The 26,542-nt window shown below is 32.0% G+C and overlaps 1 protein-coding gene across 5 annotated transcripts in view; it reads right to left on the bottom strand.

Annotated features, from left to right (window-relative positions):
- Positions 1–3,819: 3,819 nt before the first annotated feature.
- The window catches only part of LOC129968520 (pregnancy zone protein-like), a 137,535-nt gene continuing 114,812 nt past the window's right edge, over positions 3,820–26,542 (bottom strand). For 4 of the 5 annotated variants that reach the window (XM_056082499.1, XM_056082495.1, XM_056082496.1 and 1 more), the window contains exons 26-35: positions 25,383–25,570; positions 23,925–24,137; positions 22,158–22,276; positions 19,690–19,780; positions 19,454–19,528; positions 16,181–16,283; positions 14,452–14,985; positions 13,117–13,206; positions 11,831–11,977; positions 3,820–4,277 (exon numbers count right to left, since the gene is read on the bottom strand). In XM_056082499.1, coding sequence (XP_055938474.1) covers positions 4,108–4,277; positions 11,831–11,977; positions 13,117–13,206; positions 14,452–14,985; positions 16,181–16,283; positions 19,454–19,528; positions 19,690–19,780; positions 22,158–22,276; positions 23,925–24,137; positions 25,383–25,570 — 1,730 coding nt within the window. In that variant the 3' untranslated portion in view covers positions 3,820–4,107. The remainder of the gene's footprint in view (positions 4,278–11,830; positions 11,978–13,116; positions 13,207–14,451; positions 14,986–16,180; positions 16,284–19,453; positions 19,529–19,689; positions 19,781–22,157; positions 22,277–23,924; positions 24,138–25,382; positions 25,571–26,542) is intronic. The other variant, XM_056082498.1, reaches the window with a different exon arrangement.

Raw genomic sequence — 26,542 nt, 5'->3', positions numbered from 1 at the left:
TTTAAATTTTTTTTTATTCTAAATGTACTGCGCTCGTGCAATGTGCGTTTATTTAGATCGCCTCGGCATTCCACCGAGTGCTGTTGTTATTAAATATGTTTTTACTTTTTCGCATCTTACATAGCCATTTTCATCTATTTGATATGTGATAATTGCAACTTTTATTATGGTTTCATTGTTTGTAATGAGAGCAGAAAAGCATTTAAAAAAGGGCATCTTGTTGATTAAATAGATATTTTACTTTTTGTTGCTAATAAATGTAAAATGTGTTGCTCAAATACTTCGCAATGTAGAGTATAAGCTTATTGGAAAAATGTGTTCTCTCATAAAGATGGAAATTTATATCAAAAAGACTGAATTTTGAAAGTATTAAATTTGTAATTTTTCATAAATTTTTATCCACGTATTTGTAAACTTTTAATATTCAAACTATTTGATATAAAAAATAAACTGAAATTAAAAAATTAATATACTTGATTAGTTTAATCTTAAGCTGATTACATTTATAATTTCTACTTTTTTAAAAAATCGTATTCGATCATTCATTGGATTCACTCACATTATGTCATTTTGGAATGATTTCTTGTTTATTTTTTCAAATTTTAGTACAAAATGGCGTCACACGTTATAAAATTAAAATTTAATTAAATGTATCGAGTCATTGATAGAAAACTAAAAATATTATACCGTTGTAATCAAACTAAAATATATACGAGACAGTTAATAGTAAACTAAAATACATACCGCCGTCGAGAATAGGTTTGTGTGCAAAATTTCAAAATCCTATTAAAAATAAGGAATGAGATAAAATTCGATTACGAAAATGTATTTGCAAACGTCAAACTGGTCAAGTTAAATAAAATATGGCAATCATAGAAAAATGTTTCATTGAGAAGAGGATATACTTTTTTTTAACCATGTAGAGGAAAGCCATATCCTTTATTTGTTCTGTATGCAAAAGCTCTTTTATTTACTTGCTGCATTATTTTTGCAGGTGAGAAGAAATATTTGCATCCTGGTAAGTAGTTATCCTGTCATCAGGCCACTTTTTGAAATCTAATACCTTAATGAACCCGATCATTTTTTTGTGTCATTGATCATAGACGAAATTTTCTTTATTTCATGTTCTACTTTTGGTGTCAATTCTTGCAAGTTAAGTAAAGGCAACAGTACATAAACGCGCGCGCCCTCTCTTAAAAAAAATAATGTTAAAGAATTTTCACGAAGCAGTGACATTTCGAACATTCAAAAACGAGGGGGCCATCATAAAAATGTGGTTTTTTTAAAAAATTCGAGTTCAGAAAAACAGCCTGGGAGACAACAAACGACAAAGAGCCATACAGACTTTGTTATTATTCATATTGCTGATGATTCATTTTAAATTTTAAGAAACAAGCATCGTGCAGCGGTCTGAATTGATTTAATCTGTAACGTGTCATTTTTTAGAGGAAAAAATGAGTGTGTTTAGGATTGAATTGAAGAATGCAGGCGTGTAGAATATTTATTTTATAGTTCCGATTTTGAATGAGCTGAAATAAATTCGAATAATGAATGATCATTTATGTGAATCTTGTCATTTCTTGAGGCATTCCATTGTCAAAATTCATCTGCATATCCAACAGAATTTTCTTTGGTTCTGGGACGAAATGGCTCGCTGAAAGCTTAAAAATGCACTAAAACATAAAATAATGAATGCGGTATGTCATTTCATTTTCTTTCCTATTATACATTATTTGATGGTGACGATGACTAAATGAATAGTAATGGACATGAAGCCTAAATTTACCTGCTAACAATAAAAACACATGCCCATGTTAGTAAAAATTTTATATTTAAGAGATGAAATATCCTTCAATGCTAAAAATTCACTGTCCTATTATTTATATTACTCGTGTACTACATTGATAGTTTTCCTTTACACCCAAATGTTATGATTCATTTGGGACGTTTCTTTTAAATGAATTAAAATGATTTTTTCCCTGCATATGAAATGAATATTTCCGTAACTAGTAAGATAAAATGTATATATATTATAATTTTGTCTCCGTTTTGCCACTCGAAGTGTTCAATTAAATTATGTATCATTCAGTAATAACGTATAAAAAATAATTCTTGGGAAGGGGGAATTAAAAATCATTTCTTACAACCTGTCATTTTTCGAGACAATGCAAACATTGCTTATGAGTGGTATTGTCATTTTAATTAAAAATAAAGACTGGAAGAAGATTTTTGTATAACGTATCTAAAATTAGACATTTCAATCCTGATCAATGCTTGGTTTGTTAATTTTATAAAAATCAAATGCTTCCTTGAATATTGTTTCTCTTCTAAATGTAATTGTTCAATTCTGATGATGGTACATCTTGCCTGATTCTGAAATGAGTCCCTTTCCAACAATCCCCTCTACCTACATAGTTATCTGAAAATTCCTCTTTCGATTACAGTAAACTTTCTATTATCTTCGGTTGTTAATCGCAAAATGTTGGTAAAGCTTCTATCAAAACAACCTTTTTAAAAAGAATTTTAATACATAGTAATTGATTTATTAAAAAAAAATGGTTTCTTAGCAAACGTGCGAGCACATAAATCTATTGTTTATTAAGTCACAATTGCAATCATAGGTTCTCAAATATAAATAAAAAATTGTTCAAAAACATTTTCGTGTTGATTCACCCATTTTGCGAATTTCCGGGAATATTGTCTATTTTTGTCTACATCGTGTCTTCACTATTTTTCTATACATGAGCCTAACATTGACTCGTAGAAACTGTTTTAAATCGCTTCAATGTTTTTCTAGTCCTCTAGTGTCGAACTCATGAGGCCTAAAACATTTTTGCGGCTCATCAAGCCCAACGGGGTGCAGTGAGATTTTTAATAAACATCTGTGAATTCTTTATTACACATAATTATCGGTAACGAACTACAATATATCTATTTTTTAAAAATGCTTTGTTGTATTTAAAATACGCAATAAAAAAGGACTACGACCAGAATTTGAAATAAGACTTGTAGATTTTATATCATATGAAGTAAAGTATTTTCTTTGGGTTTCGAATTTGTATTTAACCTTCAATATTTGCAAATAGAGACAATCGTGATCCAAGGCTGCTCTGATTTGAAGGCAAGAAAATGAGCAGTTTTGATGTTTGAATTTTACAAATGTTCAGCTCCTGGATTGAAAAGCAGTTAAAAATTAACTTATGATTATTTTTTGTTCCATGTTTGGAAGCATTTTTTTGTACGAGACAAATTACGCTTATGAAGAAAGAAAGTCTGTCCTGCCCACATTTACTAATATTATTCACTTTGAATCGTTGTAAACAATAAACCCCAGAGGCCCCCTTTCTTTTCTTTTCTTTTTCCACGGTTCATAAAAACTGAAATGTTGCCCATGTACTAAATATTTGATTTTGACACCCTTGTCCGGTGACGTCCAGAAAACATATTTAAATCAAATGTAGCTTCTACTCCACACCTCTCTTCTTTCATTATAATCGTTGTCTGTATGAATATATATTCTCTCCCCCCCCCCCCCATCTTTGTTTTGAAAAATAATTATTTTGTCTTTTTCAAACGAAAAATTCGGATTAAACAGAAGTAATTCTTTTTTTTAAAATTAACATAATGTTAAAAAAAAAAAAAAAATGGCTTAACTATGTTTTCTTGCAATGAAAAGGATAAAGTTATTTTTGATTCTATATATGTTTTTGTAATGTTATTTTGATATATGTTTATATTTCATTGAATAAAATCCTGTTTTCTTCAAAACATGTGTCTTTATTAATTCAACGAATACAAAAGAACCCTCATACACACACACGAGAAAAACTATTATTTTATTAAATATATGTTGTTAAAAGCTGTTCTTTAAGACTTTATATTAATGGTGCTTCATTTTGACCGCCATCGGTGGTAAAATGACCAAAATGCATTTATCGCATCAATAGAAATGTTAGAATTTCAAATGGTGGTCACGTACCTCATTTCTAAAGTAAGAGTTTAAGTCTCAAGAGTTCTCTCTCAAACTTTACATCTGTTCTTCGAAATAAAAATCTATGTCCACTTTTTTTCATTTCACAACAGTGTATATTTTTTTTAAAAACGAATCTAGGGGTCATTGCTGCACATCTTTCTCGCTGTCTTCAGTAGTTCTGATTGCAATGTTTTCACTGGTATTGAAATGACGTGAACTTGGTTTGTGAGACGAATTCTGTGCTTCTCTCTTTCTGAGCTCCAGAGGTCTGTCGGTGTGCCCATTATGAAGTGAACGGAATTCTCTGCAAGAAATAAGGAAAATTTGATCGAATGTAATGCCAATCCAATCGGGTTATTTTGTATAAATAAAAACCGAACTCTGAAAATAGAACTCCACCTACTCTAACCTTCTAGTGGCACTCTTGTTTTAAGAATGGAACTTCATTTCATCGCTGTTTCATTGTAGAAGGAACATAACTATATTGTCACTCATTAAATTCTCAAATATCAACCAACTCGAATTCGTTATTGCATGGCCATTACACCCCACATTGTCGCATCTTCACAAATATGGTGTCGAGGGAACAGATTGGCTGAGATAGACAAGTTAATTAACTACTGTCGGGAAATTTTTCCCATTACGGCTATCATTTTTCTTTCCTGAATCGAACCTCTCAAAATTATCAGAATTTTGAGAGTCGTAGGGTTTTGAATAAATGACTTCCAGCGTTATGAACTTTCGACGATATCTCGGAAATTATTTCATAAAGTAATGAAATAAATGCATAAACAACACAAATTTAATATTTTTTTATGAGTTTTTGAAGGTGAAGTTAGGGGGAAATGAATTGTAAAAAGGGTATAAACATGGGTGCAAAGCCGACACGCTTAAATGCCGGAATCAAAAAAATTGTGCTCATATCCCAAATAGTTCCCGAAATTTTCACAGCCGATTTGCAACGCCCACTTTTTGAGGGGCCGTATATTAAATTTATTTGTACTATAGATCTAATTTCTATGAAGCACGTAGCTTTTATAGTATCACAGTTTATTATTTTCAAATCGCACTATTTTAAGTTCTGCTTTCTTTAAAAAAAAATAAATGTTTTTTTTTTCCCCCTCCACTCGGACGATATAAAATTATAATGTAGGACAGTTTGATTGTTGGAATGTTTAATGAATATTTGCTTTTTGCTGGTAATTATCGTTTGCTAGTAAATGAAATAGAGATCCAAGGATATTCGTGTGCCATTTCTTAACATTCAATAAATTTATTAATGCTGAAATAAGGAAATCAATTGATACCTATTATTTATATACTTAATGATATAACGTTGAGCACTCATTCATAAATTTAATTAGGTGGATGGCATTTTTAAAATGATTCCCTCTGAGTTATTAAATAATCTCTTTGCAACTGCATTTATGAATATATATATTAAGACTTCTCGTTCAAGACATTGTAGCATTATGATGTGCTTGGTTCTATTCGTCTTTATGACATTAGAAAGAATGCCCATCACGCAATCATTCTTAATAAGTGTATTACTATAAGCTACAGCAAGTCTTCAATCCGAATAATTATTGTTTTCGCCTGAATATAAAAGTCCACCCTTTTAACAAACCACGATAACTTCATTGGATTAAATGTAACAAAATGAAATATATCTCAAGAACTACTACGAATTTCGTAACAAATTTGATACACATACATAAAGACCTTCCGAATAGAATTATAATAAAATCTAGATTTCCGTAATAAAAAAAATTGCGATATAATAGTTAATTAACTGGTTAATCAGTTTGTCTCTCTCAACAAATCTAACACTTTAATCCGTTTACATCGGCATTCATTTTGGGAAGGTGCGATAATAAATAAAGTTGCAGTGTTCCACTTTTATGACGATTGTACCTATTGTTTTCACATAGGATGATCGATAGCAGAATAAAACTTGGCTTTTTTTAAGCATTGAGAGAATGTCTCAATGAGTAAATTTAATGTTGTGAAGAGTTTTTATTACGACATAGGTGCGTGGCAGACTCCACGACTAGGTCACATTTATTAGTGTAAAAATCTTTGCCACCGCTTAAAACTGAACTGGAATTCACCCAATCTCAGACACATTCAATGCAAATATGTGTTCCACTAATACCCTTTGCTGACATTGTTTTGTGCGATGATCACGTTTAGATGAATTCTTGGCGAAACATTTCTTGCTTTTGTCTCGTGCAAAGTTACTTCTAATCATTTTACACTAATATATATAATTGGACACCTGTAATAAAAGAGATAAACACAATTTATTCATTTTCAATAATCGTTAGAGTCTTCACATGAGGCAATTAGCCTTTAACCCTCCAGGGATTGCTTTTCACAAGAGTTTGGATGACGGACAGTGGTATTTTCTTCCACCTGGCTTGGAGAAGACATGTACATTCTTTCATTGATTTTGGACGGTTGCTGTACTACTTAATTCGGCGATCCAACTCATTTTAGAAGTTTTCTACAGGATTCAAGCATGGAATCTGTGCACTCTAGTTTGTTCACCCCATTGTTTTCATACCAATCCATGCTGAAACTCACAACATGACAAGTGGCATTGTCATCCTGGAAATAATGATCCAATGTAAAACTGCCACAGTGCAGGAAGCCTATTGTTGTCTAGAATAGTGTAGTGGGAGTCAGCGTTGTGCTTACCATGAATTGGGATCAAGAGTGCCAGTTCATACCATGAGAAACATCCCCAGACCATAATTCCACCTCCGCCAAGCTTTACTGTAGGCACAATGCATTCTGTCAAAAGGCGTTCTCCAAGCATACTCCAAACCCGAATTCTTCCATCCGACTGGTTCTTGATTCATCACTCCAAAAAACTTGTTTCCATTCATTTACAATCCAATTTTGACGCACCATCTCAACCGTGTAGTGTGGTTGGATTTTGTAATCAAAGGCTTATAGGCAGCAGCACGACCATGGAAACCAAGCAAATATATGAATCGTTTATTTTGAAAATGGGGCAAGTCCATTTTTTGTTATTGCTAGATATTTAAAGGTTTGCGTTTCAATAAATTTAAAAATATTGGTAAATATTAATAGATATATTTTTTTGTATTTTGTGGTTCCAGATAATGTAGGTTTATAATCCTGTAGTGTTTACAGTGCTGACTAAAAAAATAAGAGTTCCATTATAACTAAATGGACTTGCCTCACTTTCAAAATTAAAGAATTATTGCAATCATTCAATTAATTGGGAAATAATATTTCATTTGCATCAGCCTTTTTTTAAGAATAAAAACAAAATACTATTCAAATTTTTATAAATATTTATTCATTTGATAAAAAGGGAAACAAAACCAAGAATATTCTAGTAGAAAATATTACCTAACAACAAACCATTCAGTTTTATTAAGAATTTCGATGAAATTATATATTTCAGTTTGTACGTAGGTATAATCAATTTGAATTTTTTTCAAGATTTAACATTTTAAAAATTTCATGATGAACGGGAGGTATATCTGGTAATAAATCCATCATATCCTTGTGTTTTTCAGATGTAATAAATCTCCTTTTTTTCTTACATAAAAGAAAATTTTATATTTCTGAAATTACTTGGAATTATTTACCTTTCTCGTTGTGTTGACAAATCGATAATTTTAAATTCAAAATCTCGTTCCATCGAAGTTTTGTTGAACATTTTGTATGGTGCATCCCTTGTAAATCTGATCCAACTTTTACTCATAAGATCCAGCTTTACTCATAAAAAGATCACAAGTTTTATCTATAAGTGCCATTATCTCCATTTTTTTTTCAAAAATGGATTTGCCCCACTTTCAAAATAAACGGCTCATATGCTTCTTTGCTTATGCTATTTATCGAAACAGCAGTTCCGCCTGCTTGTTGGAACTTCTAGAGTATGTGGGCCATTGGTTTGATGCGGTTTATCCGAATTTCTTCGGACGGTATTCGCCGGTTTCTATCTCATGGTTTTGCTGATTCGAAGCATTCTCTGACAATCACCTACTACTTCTTAATCACAAAAGCCACTGTTGATTTTGGAATGTTTAAGCCACTAGATATGACCCTTAAAGATAGGCCATTTCTATATCTGATAATTACTCCTCTCTAGAAGTCAGATAGCTCTGAATTTCGTTGGAATCGTGCATGCGAGTAATGCCAATGCTGTTTACACGATATTTAAGTACAGAAGGCATGACGTAGATCAGGACCGCAGCTAGCCTCATTTGCGTGGGTGTCCAAATACTTATTGATAAGTAGTGTATATATGTGTGTTTTTTGTAGAAAGTAATATTAAGAACTGTGAACTTGTTAATTCAATAATAATTAACTAACTTTTTAGTTAATTTCGATTGTAAGAGATGGCGACGTCAATTAGGCCAAATCAGAACAAGTTAAATTTTAACATCCAATGAGAGAAGTCCGAGGGCACATGACGGCAGGCGTCTTAAAGGCTTCTGAGAGAAAAACACTCAATTTTTTCGCCGCAATGGACGTGTGAGATTTGATGCTTCTTTGCTTCGTTTTTAAAAAAGAAAAAGAACGAAAGCAAATCCTCTTTGTGCCTTCACCATGTTTTGCATCACTCTCAGAGCTGAACCATACTCTTTACTTAAACAAACTGTCTTATCCTCTTTTTGTAAATAGTCTAATATTGTAAATATTGAAATTTTTTATTCTTTTTAATCTTAATAAATTGTTTATTTAACTAGATTATTATTATTCCTTTTTCAAAATTCACTTTAATTCTAGACGCCGTCCTATATACAGGATGTCTCAAAAACCTTGACGGCGACTTTTATTCGTTAAATATTGATTATAGACATATACTGTAAATTACAAAGTTCGTAAAAAAAGGTGCAAAACGTTATGAAATCGATTAAAATTGTCAGGGGATTAAACTTAAAAAAAATACAAAATTTAAATTTTTATATGGCTAAGACTAATAAGGTCATGTACAAAATTTCATCGTTTTATCATTAAAATTCTCAAAGATATGAAACTACATAAATGACCACTTTTCAATGCTTGGATATAAGTTCGCAAAGCGGAAAATTCATGTCGGATGTTCGTGTTTTAGGGATCGTACACAAATTACAAAGAAAATAATGATTGAATAAATATAATTTTGCTATTTATTGGTTCAAAAATATTAAAAATTTAGAGAAATAATAACTAAAAGGAAAGATTACATAGCTTGTTCAAAATGTTTTCCATCCATGCCAATACAGAGCTGCATTCGTCTGATGGCACTTATGTGCACTCTATCAAGCTCTTGTTCGTTGATGTCACGACAACCCTCTAAAATGCGTTATTGCAATTCTGCTTTATTTAAGGGAGGTGACCAACTGCTGTACGTAAATGACCCCACAAAAAAAAATCTATAGGGGTTAAATAGGTGATCTAGGTAGAAATTCGACTGGACCATGCAAGCTAATCCACTTATCTGGAAACTCGTTATTTAACCAGTGAGCTGGAGATCCATCATGGTGGAACCAAACATGTGGAAGTTCTGTCAGAGGAAGTTCCTCCAAAAAAATCAGGAATAACCACATTCAGAATCTCATTAACATATCTGTCTCCAGTCAACGTACCATCCTACAGTATGGGTCCAAGCAAGCGGTTTTTGAAAATGCCACATCATGCATTCCCAGAAAATTGCCTCTGATGATGAATCGTAAATCTGACCAAAAGTGCTCATTGCGATTACAAAAACTGTAAAGCATTAGGATTTCAAAAAGTTCTTCATTGCTGTATTGTGACATACTGTTTGTACAGGCTAATTGCACTCTCAAAATGTAGCAGAAGTGTGAAATATTTATGTGCGAGTTATTCTTCCGTAAACTATGCTATTGATCAATGACAGAACATAATATAATGACGTGTATGTTGAGATTATGGGACGCACCAATCAGAAGCATATATTTGCATATGCAAACATTTCTTTTTACAAGTTCATTGACTGTGCTATTTTTAAGTTATATTCTGTAATCCATGATATAAAATTTTAAAGTAGTTTTCACGGAGCATAGATATTAAAATTTGTATCTAAAACCAAAGATATGAAGCATATTTTATTTCCTTATGATTCATTCCTGCATCGCTTCATCTGCACTAAAGCTGTAAGCATTTGCATTTTAATTTGCGATTGACCCTTCACCAACTTTGTTTTAACATATCTTTGAGAATTTTCATGATAAAATTCTGAAATTTTGTACATGACCTTATTAGAAAATGGGGCACATTTTACTGACTGGAAATTCTTTTATACGGGGTCCGTATAAAATTTAAATTTTGTATTTTTTAAAGTTTTATCCTTTGAAAATTTTAATCGATTTCTTAACATTTTGCATCTTTTTTTACGCACCTTTGTAATTTACAATATATGTCTATGATCAATATTTTAGGAATAAAAGCCGCAGTCAAGGTTTCTGAAACACCCTGTATATCTATCTATGTATCTGTAATATATATATATATATATAAGAAAATCAAAAATATGTGCATTGTGAAATTTCAATTAAAATTAAAAATTATTTCTGAATCAAAAAAGATACAATTGTATTTAGAGAGCGCTAATGCTGCTACTACTAAAACACAGATGAAATTAATCAAATTAGTAAATATACCAAGTTAATATTAGCAAAAATAATAAATATAGAATCAAAAAGGAAGAAATTAAGAATCCGGCCTGGAGACTTTCTCAAGGGTCACCTTGAGGCAGGGATTCAAACAAGGGATTTTTTCTGTGAGGGGTCTGACTTTTGTCCAACAATATTGACCCCTCGTGACCCGAAAATCCCCTGAAATTGAGGCATTAGAGATAAACAATTTTTTTTATAGAAATAAACAATAAATTACAATCTTCAATTTAAGCGGGAATTATAGTAACATAATATAAATTATAAAAGAACATTCACAACCAATTACAGAAACAAAAAGGAAAGAGCATAAAAGTTATTCAGGATTCAATTTTAAGCTTAGTAGTTAATATTCTTATCTAAACTCTAAAATTGTCAAAAATTTAATTTTCTTACAATTCAACAGGATTAAAAGAGTATGCCATATCAAAATTTCTTATATTTAAGCAACAAATAATCTCATTAAAAACTTAACTACTAATGAATTTCCCAGAAACTATTGCAATATAGAAGTTTTAATAAGAGAAGGATTGACTTCTTACTAATCTTTTGGCACAATTAAAAATAGACTTTCGGTTACATGTCAACTAACTCAATAGATGGCGCTGAGATCCTCCAATTATTTATTACTTTGAATGACGAAGCATTTTTATGCAGGGGCAGATCTTTTTTTGTAGAGATTTTACCTGCTACTGGTATGTGCTTTCCTTTTTGTTTCTATAATTGTTGTAAGTGTTCTTTTATAGTTTATATATGTTATTATAATTTTCGCTTAAATTGGAGATTGTAATTTATAGTTTTATTTCTGTAAAAATGATTTATCTCTAAGGCCTCAATTTCAGGAGATTTTCGGGTCATGAGGGATCAATATTGTTGGACTAAAGTCAGACCCCTGACAGAAAAAAATCCTTGTTTGAATCCCTGCCTCAGTGTGACCCTTGTGAAAGTCTTCTGAACAGATTCTTAATTTCTTCCTTTTTGATTCTATATTTATTCTTTTTGCTAATATTAACTTGGCATTTTTACTAATTTGGTTATATATATACGTTGTATTTTCTTGAAAGAGAAATCGTAAATTTATTCCTCCATTAAATGCTGCTATTTTAACGAACAGTAAAAGGCGGTTTATAACAGGCATAACAGGCATTACTTACAGATACCTTATTAATTATGTAATGATTTGTTCAATATCACTTACTTTCTCGTAACTGTGCACAATCGCATTTGTGATCGTATTCCAATTTCGCAAATTTCTTCATTGCTTTCGGCTGCAGAAGGAAATAACTGATGTCCTGAAGTATTTTGACTGTCCCCATTTTGCCATCTCGCACGATCACTCGTAAAGCTAGAAAGATTTGTGTATATATTATTAATTTTTAAAAAAATGTGACTGCTATGTAGTGGAGGGCATAAGTTCATATCCGAGCAATACTGGAAAAAGATATCACAGAAGAATCCAAACCTATAGTAACAACATCACATTTTAACATTTTTAATCGTCATTATCTTAATTGTATTTAAAAAAATCAACGATAATTTTCATTGAGTGACTTCTAACAAAAGAAAATGATTGCAATTATAAATAATCTCTATTGACATCGAAACACTGATACCAGAGAGTAGTAAGGGAGTGGATGGCTTCCTTCCTCCTAGCTTACTGACGGATCGAGATATTTGGGCATCCACTGTCCACAAACTTTGCCATAATCAAGCTTCTTGTGGATCGTGTGATGCTCAGTTCCTTTGCTTGTCTGCAGATCAACAACAATTTCATGTGTGGTGATCCAACGATTCGAATTCCGGCACTGTGGGTCACAACGTACGCCTTCCCTGGGCGTGGAAAATTTTTGATATTTAAGCGCTCCTTCACATAAGTGAATATGAACACCGTAAGAGACACTGCTCTCCGTATACCTCTTTCATCCTGTTGAAGTACGCTCCCTTCCTGAGCTAAGAAATTAAATCACTGCTCTTTGTACCGATGTGGAGGAAACGAACTGTGAAAACAACTCTCAGGAACGAGATATTGATGCTAACTACTCATGTGCAACTGAAATACCTCATAGGTTAATTCCACAGGAATACTCTGGAATATATCTATCGTCTAATCTATTAACTCATTGGGATTTGGTATAACGCCCTTACAGCTAAACTCTCCTTTTCACCTTATACCTTGCCTGTTAGTATTTCTCAAGAGAAAAGCAAACGGCGCTGTTTTTGGTCGGAAAGTTTAATAACGCTCTTAGTACTTAATCTTCGGAGAATATCGAAGGAATGGAAGAAGGAATTAATTAATAGATACTGAATTGCAACATGTGACAGCTATTTGATACTTAATGTTGTATAAGTTTTGAAAGTAACAGTTTTTGTAAGAGGAAATATTTTGGAATAATACTCTTAAGTAGATATATTCTTTGATAAGAAATGATGTGTTCTTTTTTAATTTCATAGAGACAATGAAGAAAAAAAGTATTGTTTTCTTACCAAAAGCAGAATTGCAGTAGATGTCATTGAAATCTTCTGGAAACTGTGTTATGCATATCGGACAGTTTGAAATCTCATCTAAGGAGAAAACTAATAAAGAAGAAAAAAAAAAAAGATAAAATATCATTTAAACTCATATCAAATCTTTCCCATTAATATTTATAAAGTACAATCAGAATATTTTGCTCTAACCGGCTTTCTTTCCTTATCAAAGTATTATGGATGGCAGTAGTATCTTTTAAATAACAGTAATGTTATGTAAATAACATACCGTTCATGACACAACGTAAATGTTCTGCAATGCTCAAATTCTGATAAAATAATACACGAATTAAAAGTACAAAAATTGATTCCAGTTATAATTTATGCAGCAGTGTAGATTTTTTTTTTACATTGTTTAACGAACTACTTGGCATCTCCCTTTTTCGGAATCTTGAACACAAAAATTTGGTGCTAACTCATCCATTTATGAAATGCCCTTCGGTCACTCATTTCCCTCTACAGCATCTTTAGCTGGACAAAGAGAAGCTACGTTTTATCAGATTTATTCTTCTGTCCGATTTCTTCAGGACTCTCTGTATTGGAGAAATATCGTAAGAGCAATTATAGTCTGTCAAAGCTCATAAAGTAAAGATTGATTTTAGTTCTATTGGTTGAAAGAGACGAATCGAATTTCTTGACATCCCAACCAACCCGAACGGTAAGGGTTGGGGAATATTATCCTAAGATCTTGATTGGATAAAATTTAACTTCAACAAATTTTTAATTCTTTGAATTGAAATGCGAAAATTAAAATACTCCCATTTTTATAAATATTTTAGCAATCTTTCACCCTAAAAATTAGGATAATGAGAAACATGTGTATCAACTTTTCCCAATCTGTATCATATTTCATGCAACATAACCCTTTATTAAATGCATTTGAGTGATTCTTAGAGATTAGGTTACAATTTATTTATTCCGACAGTGCTATGAAATCGATATACACCAAATTCCCTCAGAATCGCTCTAATCGTTCCGAAGCGGAACAAACATAAGCATGATGTGTACACCGAGTTGTATCTAGAGATATATTGATGTTGCTTCCGCAAAGGCCTTTGTAAATATTTCACTTTGATTCTTCGAAAGTAATAACAGCATGTTTTAATTCAAAAATTAAAAAAAGGGAATGCTATAAATGGGAATTCCCTTTCGACTTAATTTGCTTCAAGTTAAAAATGGATATCCATTTATAAACGCTTTTTGTTTTCTGCTCAGGGCAAGACTTGTAAAAAAATAACATAAGTAAAATAAAAAGAGATTTCCATAAGAATCCCTTTCATTGGAGTCGTTTACCTGGTGGAGAAACCGTCGACAGAACCGATACTGGCAGGTTTCCTTCTATTCCGTCCGGAAAATCGAGGTCTTGATCAATGTTCAGAAAATTGGCCAGGTGACTCACATTGTTTTCTGGCCAGTGAGGACTTGCATCGTCCGCCTGCTCGCTTTCAATGGGCAACAGCGTCGTTTCCGAAGAAAGCCCTTCAGTGGTCATTCCTTTCGATGGGGTTTCTACTGTCTTATCCATAGTTGCTGATATTTCATCAACAGGGAGATAGGGTCCTGTTGCCACACTTTCAGTGGGATGGATCGTAGTTAAAGACTCAGCAACAGAGTCCAAGTCACCGTATCCTAATGCATGTTTTGTCGTGAAAGTATGCTCTGCGGCAGGTACGGGCAAAATACTGAACATTTCTTCCTCGTTATCTACATCTATTGGAAAAGTTGGTGGCGGTGTCGGAAGCATTTCTGATAAATTGAATGCAATACCCGGTAAGGAAGGCACGGAACATGTAGAAGGCAGTGTGAACTCCTTGGTAATTTCCAGCTCTATTGGCGAGAAGAATAAGACATTAAAGTGCTGAGTCTTTCAAAACGAACATCGAAGTTTATAATATATGAGATCTAAAATGAGATATTAGGATTCTGTAAAAGTCAACTGAAAAATTGAAGTTGCTAGTTTTAGTTGTACATATGTTCATAAAATATTACTCCCACTTTTCATGCGAAATCACAATTAGCATAAATAGTATTTCTAGAACAGAAATCTTCGTTTTGCAGTTTGAAAAGAGTCAATTTGCAGTTATGTTTCAACATGCGCTCCGCATAAAGTTTAGTGACAATTTGTAGGCATAAATGACTGGAAATGATTAGATGTCTTTGGAAAGGGAAGAATAAGAGATAGATAAAAGGTTATCTGAAGAATATTTTGCATATCTGAAGTAGCCTTTCACTCGTAGACTTATTAAATTTGTGTTTTTGATCTCTTGGGAGGAATATGAAAGATTGTGTGCATATATCCTGTGCTATTAATTAATTTATCCTATTTGAGAAGTAGATTTGAAGCGGTAATTGTACCATTTATTTCAGTTTCGCTGCTTAATGCATGGGAAGAAGTTGCCCGTCACACTGATGTGTGCCGTGAAGCGAATGATTTCGAGTAATAAGCAGCTTTAGAAAAATTAATAAATTGCTTCGAAATTTCCATATTAATTTTGAAACACCTGATAGATTACTGCCTAGTTTAGGGCAACACATATAAATCCCTTTCCTAATGGTTAATAGTGAAAGTTTTTCTGTGCTCAAATAATTATTAAGAAAAGAAAACCATTTAACATTTTTAAGAATTTCAAAAATTAAATTAAATGTTAGCAAAAGAAATAACACAGTAAAATACTTAACAGGAACAAGAAAAGAAATGCTGCTTTTAAAATATCGCCGTAGAAGTTGCTTGAGTTTAAAGGAATATTAAACCACAACAGAAGTAGTAAAATCTTCCTTAAGATAAGGAAATAATTATTCTCTGATAAAAAAAAATATATATATATATTTGTTTCTTAATTTTCTGTAAAGCGTCGTGTTTCATAAATCACTGATGTGGATGTGAATGATCCCCCCCCCCACCTTGTCTTAAGAATTGCTGAAAATTTTCGAAACATTTCATTTTACTTGCAGTGTTGACTTACATTACCCAAAAGATATATCATTTTCACACACGAGTATGTGCTCTTTCTTGGTTACTTACCCGGCTGGTAGTAATCATAGAGTTTAACCGAAGAAGGCTTTATCTCCTCGATTTCAATTTCACTTTTGATGAAGAACATGAAACATTTTCGATCATTGGTAAGCTGAAGAAAAGAGTAAAGTTTGAATTGAAGCAATGTGACAACATAATACAGCAGCTCTTCTATAATACGGCTCATTCGTTATCAAAACCGTATTAAACAAAATTAATCTATTAAAATAATTCCAAGAAAAATTCGCATTTTATGAAGGACCGTCAAATTTGTTTATATTGCAGTAAGTGAAAGTCCTATTATAAGAAAATAATAATCTGAGGTGACTGCAGTAATTTTTGCTCCGTGTTGTACCAAAATCTTGTGTTATACAAAAAAAGAATGCCGGACTGTTGGAGAATTAATAACATTGCAAAGAAATATATCCTTAAAGCTTTCAATTTGTGATTAATTTCTAAATTTGTCTGCAGTTTAGAATCGTCTAATATTTTTAAGCATCGCATGCAGAAAGTATGGCTATCGTTGAAGCATGTAAATCTGAAAATATTTGTGTTTAAGATAATGAAGATGAAGACAAAAGTTCTTGAGTTTTAGGAAATATCTAAAATATTCTCGTGAGCAATGCAATTCAAAAATATGTCTTAAAGACATTTAAATTGATTTTAAATTTTATGAAATCCTGAATTATGTGATCTCATTTAAAAACATTCGATATGAAGCGTGAATCAGACTTATACAAAGGTTTTATCTGTTATTTAATATTCAGATATGTATCTCACTAATAAATATTTTAATGTTAAGAAAAAATTCTGCTTTATAGTTATGTTATTCTGTCTGTTTAATGTTAATAAATAATGTTTATAGACTGAAACACTATACGTAAATTTACATACTTGATGAAATATCGTTGAAATGCTCCATAAGACAGACCACTGAACCTAGAGCGATCAACTTTGACAATACACATTTCTTTCTTTCTACTTAAGGCCTTTTTCAAGATTTTAATTGAATTTTTTATAATTGGAATTAATCGAAATTCTAATATATTTCTGAAACAATTTCGGAGCATTTAATAACACAAAGCCATTTTTACACCAACTTAAAATTGAAGAAATTCTAGTGATTCGGAAATCACTTGATAGATAAATTCCAGTGATCCAACCTTTATTTTTGTGCAGTTTTTTCTAATTTTTATGATTTTTTAATTTTGTATATTTTATTGCTATATTTTTTTTATTTAGTTGCTGGATTTGTATATTCTTGCACTTTAAGATGATAATGAATATACTTTCTGTGTGCATACTTTCTTATCGCTACTATATTAGATTAATATTCAATTTTATATCCTTATTACGATCACATAATGGCAAAGTTTAGTTCTTAGGATCAAAGATTTATTGGTTTCAGGACGATTCAGATGTTATCTTCATGTGTCCAGAGTTACGATATCCACCTCAAGATATCCTTCTTATATCGTGAATCTGATCAAACATTCCAAGAGCAAGCCTTTTTTTTTTTACAAGTCATGAGTCAAACGCTGTAATGATATAATATGAAAGACTGAGAGTCAAATCTGCTTCATATTACTTTTCTTCAAACATGGCTCACTAATACAAAGGGCTTAATTTCATAATTCTAAATAAGCCATTTAAAATATTTATGAATTCTTAAAACAGTAGATGTCTAAGGCATATAAAACATATGCAAGGTGAGTCAAAACTAAAGCCCAAATTAAAAGTTGGTGGTTGCTATATTAATCTGAAGACACGTATTCCATGAAGTAATATATTCAAATTTTGAATAAAAACCACACAGATAATTTAATGTGTACCTCTTCCGTTATGGTTTGTAATGCAATGCTTCTCTAAAGTGTCAAACAATAAAGGTGAGTTTACACGAGGCCAACTATTGCGCGCAATTGTAATCTCCCTGTATTGTCCTCATGTGAACAGTTGAGATGACGTCGCTGGGACAATGGCAAATAGTTGTCCCGACGGAACAACTATTTGCCATTAGCCCATTGCGGTCACGTGATTTTCCTGAAGTAGGCGTGACCTTCTATTGAGCACAATAGTTGGTTTCGTGTGAACCCATCTTAACAATAGTGACGGTCGTTGGATGTTGAGTCTTTTCTTCCATCAAGAGGCTGATATGCAGTCTCAATGGTCGCTCAGTTTTGCTTTAACTACAACCAAACTGCGCTTACATTTTTTTTATACAAGTGTTTATACGTGCTTGTTCTCCATCTCCCCCGATACGAAAGTCATTGCTCTTGGTAACATCAATCGAGACAGATAGTCCATCATGAAAAGAACTGATATAACAGAAAGGAACATTCGTAATGTTGGTATAGGAAATTAGAATACATTGAAGCATGCATCTTTCAAATAGACATAACTAATACTTGTAGCATAAAAACAAAATTTGGATTAATTTTTCTTAATTTTTTCAAATAACGCGAATATGATTGCTTCACAAAAGTAATATACGTCTGATGAAATATGGATTTTCCAAATAAAAAAACCTGTAAATTCTGAATAATTTCACTATTTTGACTTAAAATATTCAAATATAATTTCTAGAATCTTTTTTATTCTCAAAGCGGTCGGAACTGTCTTTTTTATTTTTTGCGATTTGAAGATTTATTTATAGATTTTCTCAAAACTTTATATCTAAAATTTTCATCATAATTTAAATTTTCGATTGCATATCAAAATGTAGGGTTCATCTACTTTAAAATCACACTTTTAAGAATTTAAAATTATTTGATCAAAATAATGAAACTCTTGGAAGCCCTATGAACAGTCTTTAAACACATTTGTTTAATTTTAATGGTGCTTGTAATGGCGAAGTTTTATATAATCAATTTATTACAGACTTCCTCATGTTCTCAAGTTTTAAAATTTCGTAACCGTGTGTATTCTGGATGATAATATGGAATCTTAACATTTTCAGAGTTTCATTACAATTAATCGAATGATTTAAATAAATGTTGAGTTCACACGAGTAGCATTACCTTATAGTTAATTTGACAATTTGTAACTACAAGGATTTAATAATATTTACAATAATAAATTATAAATTTAAAAAAAAAATAAGGCAAAAAATTTTTTGCTTTTTTTTGCTATAAGAATGAATTAAAAAATTTTTTTTTATAGAAACTTTTATTTTTTCTTTTTCCATAGTCGTCTTCATGCTCAAAATTCATAGGTAAGAAAGCGGATTAAAGTGGGGAAATATTTTTCGAAAAAGTAGAAGTTCTAATAGAATGGAAATGTCACCTCGTTGAAGTACAGATTCACTTGATTGCCCTCTAACTCGTGCCGTTTCAACTGCACCTCCGGACTGGATTGTAACTGAAAAAGACAAGATGTTGCACTTACTTATGATTTATTATTATTATTATATTCAAACAGGAAGTAAAATTTTACTTAGCCGAACATCTACTTGTAAAAAAAAGGAATTTGTTAAGTCACTGACAAATAAATCACGTACCAGAATTAGGGCAAAACTTTACCTCATAGAGGCTCCATTCGTCGGGAGCAAACCCAGAAGGCATTTTTACGGATACCACTGCCATGTTCGTGCTCTGATCTGGATTTTTGTACCTGAAATGCCATAAAAAATCTTATTAAAGTTTAAAAAAAAAATGTTAGACATCCAAAAAAATAGGCAATTTCAAAATTATGTTATTTTTGTAGATATAAATATGAACTCGAAATTTAGACATGCAAAATGTAAAAAACTAACATAAAAAATGCAATGGACTAACGATTTGGATCTTATCTAGAAGAAGTGCTCATCTAAAAGACCGACCAGCTTGTTAGCAATATCTAGAGTGTGACTGTCGGATTAGTTAACGAAAGTTGAGATGGACAATCTCATGCACACTGGCAAAGTGCTTAGGAAATAAATTTTAAAAAAAAGCCTTATTTGCAGCACGCCTTCGATGTGAAATTAAAAATCTCATTGCCACGCGATGGGATCTTCTCCGTCCATGATGTTAACGAAATCAGTACAATCGGATTTTAAAAAATAGCAGTCCACTAAACATACCATTGCCAAATACAAAGTGAAAAATGCCGAAAGGAAGTATTAACAATAGCTTCCAGCTGCCCCGAGAATATTTTAAATCAGCACAAATGTAAATGAATAAAAATTACTGACCTCAAACCTTTACTATAAGCTATCATAAAAAAATCTAAATAAAATGTGAAATTTATTATTCTATAACTAACTTTCATTCTCGGTTTTTAGACGTCGAAATGGAAGGTGGGATTTCACATCCGATAATGATCCAGATTAAAAGAGTATAGGGGGTATTTTTTAACTCTCTTTCTTTTCGGTCGATTATATTATAGCTATTTTAGAGACTATCTTGTAAAAAAGCAGATATTAATTATTTGTCATTAATATAGAAAATGCGTACTTAATGCGTATTTTAAAATGTTCTTCCGTTTTGTTTCTCTGAGATATAAAATTACCTGTATATGAATTCATTTTGAATAATTCTGTGCGATTTTTGATATTATTTATTTAATCATAATCAATATTTCAATATTTTAATCATATCATTTAATCAATATTTTAATCATTTAACAATATTTTAATCATAATCAATATTTTTCAAATACACGAAAATGGGATTTGTAAAAATATGCATTCAGTTACCTGGAATTTCTTTCTTTCGCCCAATAGTAAGAAATTTTTTTCGTTAAATGACATCCAAAACTTGTTTTGATGTTTGATATTAAGATCTAAGTTCTTTGAAAGTCGACTTTCAGACTTATTTAAATAACATTATCAATATGCGATCTAACTTTTTTGAAAGCTGACTTCAAACGACATCAAAATTGTATATCCAACTTTTACAGCTGGATATGCAAGAACGGCTATCATCGGAAGAAACGCTTGTTACCATGTTTCTGCTGAAACCGATATATGCCAAAATAACTTCCTAAAAAACAATCTTTTAGAAATATAACTAAGTGCACAATTTAAAGAACAGGAGAATGTAGGGCACTTCTCTGTGGAGGCAATTCGAGTAAAGCACCGCCATTTGCCAAAAGTAACTGCATGCTGGAATGGATTCACAAAATTAAATAATATCCATGTATTGCATGGATTGACGGCATTACCGATGCTTAAAGGATCAATGATTCGATTAATAGACCTCTACACTTCATCTATTAAAACCGAAAACAAGGTTATTTGTAAACTTTTATATGTGAAATATTATATATATATTAGCTTCCTGTGTTTGTTCTTATCCTCATTTAAAATGGATGGACAACACATAAATCGATCAAATATTAATTAAATATCAGGAAATTGATAAAGCGCTAAGGGAATTTGAAGAACATTGAAGAAAACTGCTTTTTTTTTCAGTAGATCAAGCGTGCTGGTGATGACGAAGACAGTCGAATTCATGTGTTGATGGAAACAACGAGTGTCTCTTGTATTTTCTATTCATCAATTCATTATCCAGATGAAGCGAAGTCAATAAAATCATTTGTGTGCGCGATTTCGACTAAAGTAAATCAAAGACTATGCCCAAAATTCCTCCCAAATTGCTGCATATTCTTCAGTGACACAGCCTGCAAAATTCTACTCATTATCGATCACTATACTAAATCGCTGACCTCATTCAAAAGACATAGCTCCCTTTAATATAATATCATACATAAAATCCAAAGTGAACCAGTAGGTCATTGGAACAAGTGGTCATATAAAATGATAAAATATGAAATGAAGAGGTTGTTGTCATCTTAGGACAATGGAAATGAGATGGATGCATTGTCTCAAATGAGAAGCGATTTGGAGAAGAAAGAATTGATGTGTGCAAAATAAAGTTCTTAAGACATGAATTCGAGTATTTATCAAACATACTACATAATGTAAAAAAAAAAGATTCAAAGGATTATAATTGTTTGCAGTTAAACTGTATCATAAAAGTTTTGCATCTAAATAAACGGAGATTTTTACCTCATGCATATGTCGAGTCTGGGTAAGTTGCAAATGGAGCTCCCCAGTCTGACCACAGTGACGCTCAGATCCAAAGCTTCGCTTCCAGAAACTTTTTCGACATTATACTTTAGGGAGAACTGGAAGTTAAGAAGATTTGTTACTTATTTATAACTGTATTCCATCGTTTTTATTACTTTTGGCGAATTTGTTTATGACCTTTTTATATGATAAATGAATGGCCCCCAATCATGATGAAAAGAATTATATTTTTTATATTGTTCAATAAATGAACTTAAAATAGAAAATATAAATTCATATACAATCCCATGATTCATTCAATCATATTTAATAAAATTTTTTATGGCAATCTAAAATTTTAAACAAACAGAAAAGTTTCACTGTATTTCGCCTAAATCCGGCCGAGTTATAAAGATTTGCGCATCATTATTTTAGGCGTTTTTTGATCATTTGAACAGCCACCTCCATTAAAATTCACTAATCAAAGAATGGAATTTGGTCGTGGCAGCCATTGATTGGCTTAAAATATTTAAATTCAAACCTTCATGAATTGGCTAATGGAACGTTTTATAGTTTAAACTATTCATTTATCAAGAATATTTACCAAACCATAAAACATTAGATAATTATATATTATATAATAAAAAAAATTTTGAAACTATTTATGTAATATCACAATAACATCCTGTTTAAAGAAATTATCTTTTCAGTGAAAATTTGAGCTGCTCCTTAAGCATAATAACCTTGTTTGGAACAATATGTATAATTAGATTCATTATCCCAAGGATACCGTAATTCGTTGGAAAATATTTAATTCTTTGAGCATGCTACATTCATCGATAGTGGGAAGCTGTTCACTTATCAAGTCCGTAGATACAGTCGTCATCTTTTAGAAAAACTTTTTTGATAAATAAGAAAGCTTTTATGATCAGTGAAGAGTAAAACTTTCCATAACATTTCACTCTAGGCAGCAAACTGAAAGTGTATTTTGCCCCAGAACAATATTCGAAACACTGAAATACTCTACAACATCAAATTTATCTCTCATGGACTCTTTTTTTTCAGAGGCCACCATAAAAAATATTATATAAGGACTTCCTTTTGATTGGGATAAGATTCTTGTCACAAGAATATCGGAAAAAAATTTGTGAAATATCAGGTATGGATATTTGGAAATATTTTCCAGAATATCCAGGAATCAATGTAATGGATATCGCCAATTCTATGTTCTGAAAAATTGTCGCAACTTTGAGCAATTACTGTAACCGTATAATAATAGTGAATACATAAATTGTATTTAACTTCCGATTTTCTTATATCGTTTTCGTCTCGAGCATACGTTGCCTACTACATATCTTAATCGTGCGAAATCTCATTCTTTGTCTGTTCTTTACTTTCTACCAAATTTGAACTTCAACTAAAAATTAATCTGTACACAACTTTCAAATTTGTATCTGCATATTAAAAACAATATTTGGAGATATAAAAGAAACATTAATCTCGGAGTAGCTTTTATTTTTTGTATAATTATTTCTCTTCAATAATAGTTGAAGAGAAGCACAGCTAAGTAAGTACAGAAGTAAGGCAAGAATGGCAGTACTCAAAAAGTTATGCTGTGTTATTATACTCAATTGAATAGTCCGGAATTAAGATGCTACGGATTTAGTTTAAAACAAAACACCGAAGAGTTAAACTTTGGCAAACATTTCTAAAATAATTATAATAATGTTCATTTAACGTCCGGAAAAGGTGTTCGTTTGTACTCACTTGCACTAAGGCACATCCGTCTCCGACTGCTTGCAAGTCGACCACAGCTGGTAGTAAAGGTATTTGAATTCTTTGAGTAAGCAGTTTGTTGTCTTCGTCCACTTTGAATCCTTTGACCAGTTCGTCACTTTCCACTACCAATCCGATGTCTACGGGAGAAGTCGATTGCAGGGCGGAATATTGGGCCAGGGCTTGCAAGGCTATAACTGTATCCTGCATATAAGAAGTAAAAACTATGCATTGAATTTATATACATTAAAATGATTCAGATGTATTTTTGATGTTGAGTTGATTTAATAGGATTGGATCTTTGAAAAACATTAGATACGTCGATATAAGAATAAGACTGCGATCTAGTGTGTTATTTCACTCGATGGATTTCTCAGGTAGCTTGTTCTGTCTGTCAGAAGAAATCGTGTGAAACGGTTATCGAGGGTTTGTCCTTGAGTGTGACAAAAAAATGTGATGGTGGAATCAACATTTGCAGTCAAAAAAGTAAAATTTAACGCTGGCTCAACTTCGAATAGCTTAGAGAGAATGTAACACATGTTTAAATTTTTCAAATGAATATCTATATTATAAAATCCATTTCAGTGTTCTTTTGGCGCCAATGCACTAGCATCTTTCTGCCCGTCCCCCTCAATAATTTTGTGGTGAAATTGCAACCTAGTTTCGTTCAGTCCATCTGTGCTCACAAATGTAGAACGTCTTTTTCATATCGCAATGGTGACAATGGTTTTTCATATCACAAGATCAATTAATTATATGCATTATGTAATCTGTTGCTTACTCAACGAATATCATCATCATAAGCAACATGTTTCTTTTGCAATGGAGTATTCATACTACTTGCCCTTAATAGATGCTCGAGCCAAAATATGGAATAAACATTTTGCTTACGTTTTAAGGAATTCTTCACACAATCTAGAGTAAAGCTATCGTCGCAACATAGAATAAAATGAAACGAAATTTACAATACCGACAAGCAAAAATTCATATTTTAATCCATGATATTAAATAAGATATAGTTAGGATTTAATAAGATATACTTTTTAATTCATTTCAACTTGGCTTCATTAAATACCATTTTAAATATTAATTACTGATGTTTTTGATTCATAGAAATAATGTCATTACTAAAATAAATTTAACAAACTGAAACGATAACGAAAGACTGAAATTATTTAGAAATGAACTTTATTTGAAAAAAAAACATTCATACCTTTAAATGGCATATCAATTGTAACATGATTCTATCGAAATATCTCATCACGTGTTAATTGTTGATATAATTTCTGTGATTTAATAATTAAATAATTATAATTTAATTAGTAATAGATATTATATACTATTTAGTAAAAAACTGCGTTTAATTAAGCCAAATGGAGCATTTAGATTCAATAGGGACTTGATAGAATTTCAGCTGTTTTGTGAGATTAACCATATAAAAAGAATTACCTGCGTTGAAACGAAGCCTCCTTGCGCGTTTCTTTGCTGCGCTATCCATCTGACGACTGGCAATACTGTTGACACGCTTTCCTTCCCATCCAGCCTCATCCTGCTGAGGATATAGTATCCAGCGATTTCTACGTTCACGGATTTGGAGCCATTTTCCTCTGATGGCGATTCCCAGTACATGTGGCTACCTGTAAGGAAAGTTGATTCAGCTGCATTTTTGTCAGTTCGCCGAAAGATTTAGCTTAACGATATCAATGCCCCGCTTCTAAGCATCATGAAGATTATTTTGGTGCAGAGGTCGTGAAATTAAATCAAGTGCCTCCCCCCCCCCTCCTGTGAAATTCCGCCCTCAGTGATGGAGGAACTGTTGACCCACATATACGTTGACATTCCATTACTAACATATGCATGCCAGATGTGGGGATATGCTGCCAAGACAAACTTAAAAATAATTCAACAAAGTAAGCTATTCAGAAATATATGTAAAATGAGATGGTTCATGCCTAATACAGATATGTGCAAATCCCTAGATTCCCTCCCCTCTAAAAAAATCATTAAAAAACTTGAAACCAACTTTTAAAAAAATACGGATAAAAATAATAACGTTGCAATAGTAAAAATTCTTAAATAGACTACTAATCACAAGACCAAAAGACCTCGAAATATTCTTCTTTAAGCCTATTCTGTACACTCTCATTAAACTATAATTTATTCACCTTTATTTTCTTGTCATTAATTATTTATCACTCTTTATTGAATATGATCTAAATTAACAAAAGTCACTTATTTCTTAACGTAAACAGAACCAAAAAGTCCAACGGTAGCATACTCCTTCACCACATAATCTTCAACAACCAATAGAAACGATTCCTGATCACCCTTTCACCCTCCTCCTGCATCATGACAAGACTATAAAATCAACTCTGCTCAGATCTGACTGAGCTCTCGACGGAGATGCCTACGGCAAAGGATCAACCACTCTGTAGTTCGCCATTACCGGGGATAAGCCCCTGCCGATGCTAGGCGCCCCGTCAAACCAGCTCACGTGACTCACATATATGCTAACGTCTGATGGCACCCGACTGATTTGAAGTCTTATTGCAGATCACTTCGGTCTCCACTAGCCCGAAGCGCAATGTTATGAATTTGATTGTAGGCCT

The sequence above is a fragment of the Argiope bruennichi genome, chromosome 5, assembly GCF_947563725.1.
Source record: "Argiope bruennichi chromosome 5, qqArgBrue1.1, whole genome shotgun sequence".
Classification (NCBI taxonomy): Eukaryota; Metazoa; Arthropoda; class Arachnida; order Araneae; family Araneidae; genus Argiope; species Argiope bruennichi.
The sequence above is the reverse complement of the archived record's forward strand: the minus strand, read 5'-3'. Positions and strand labels throughout refer to the sequence as shown.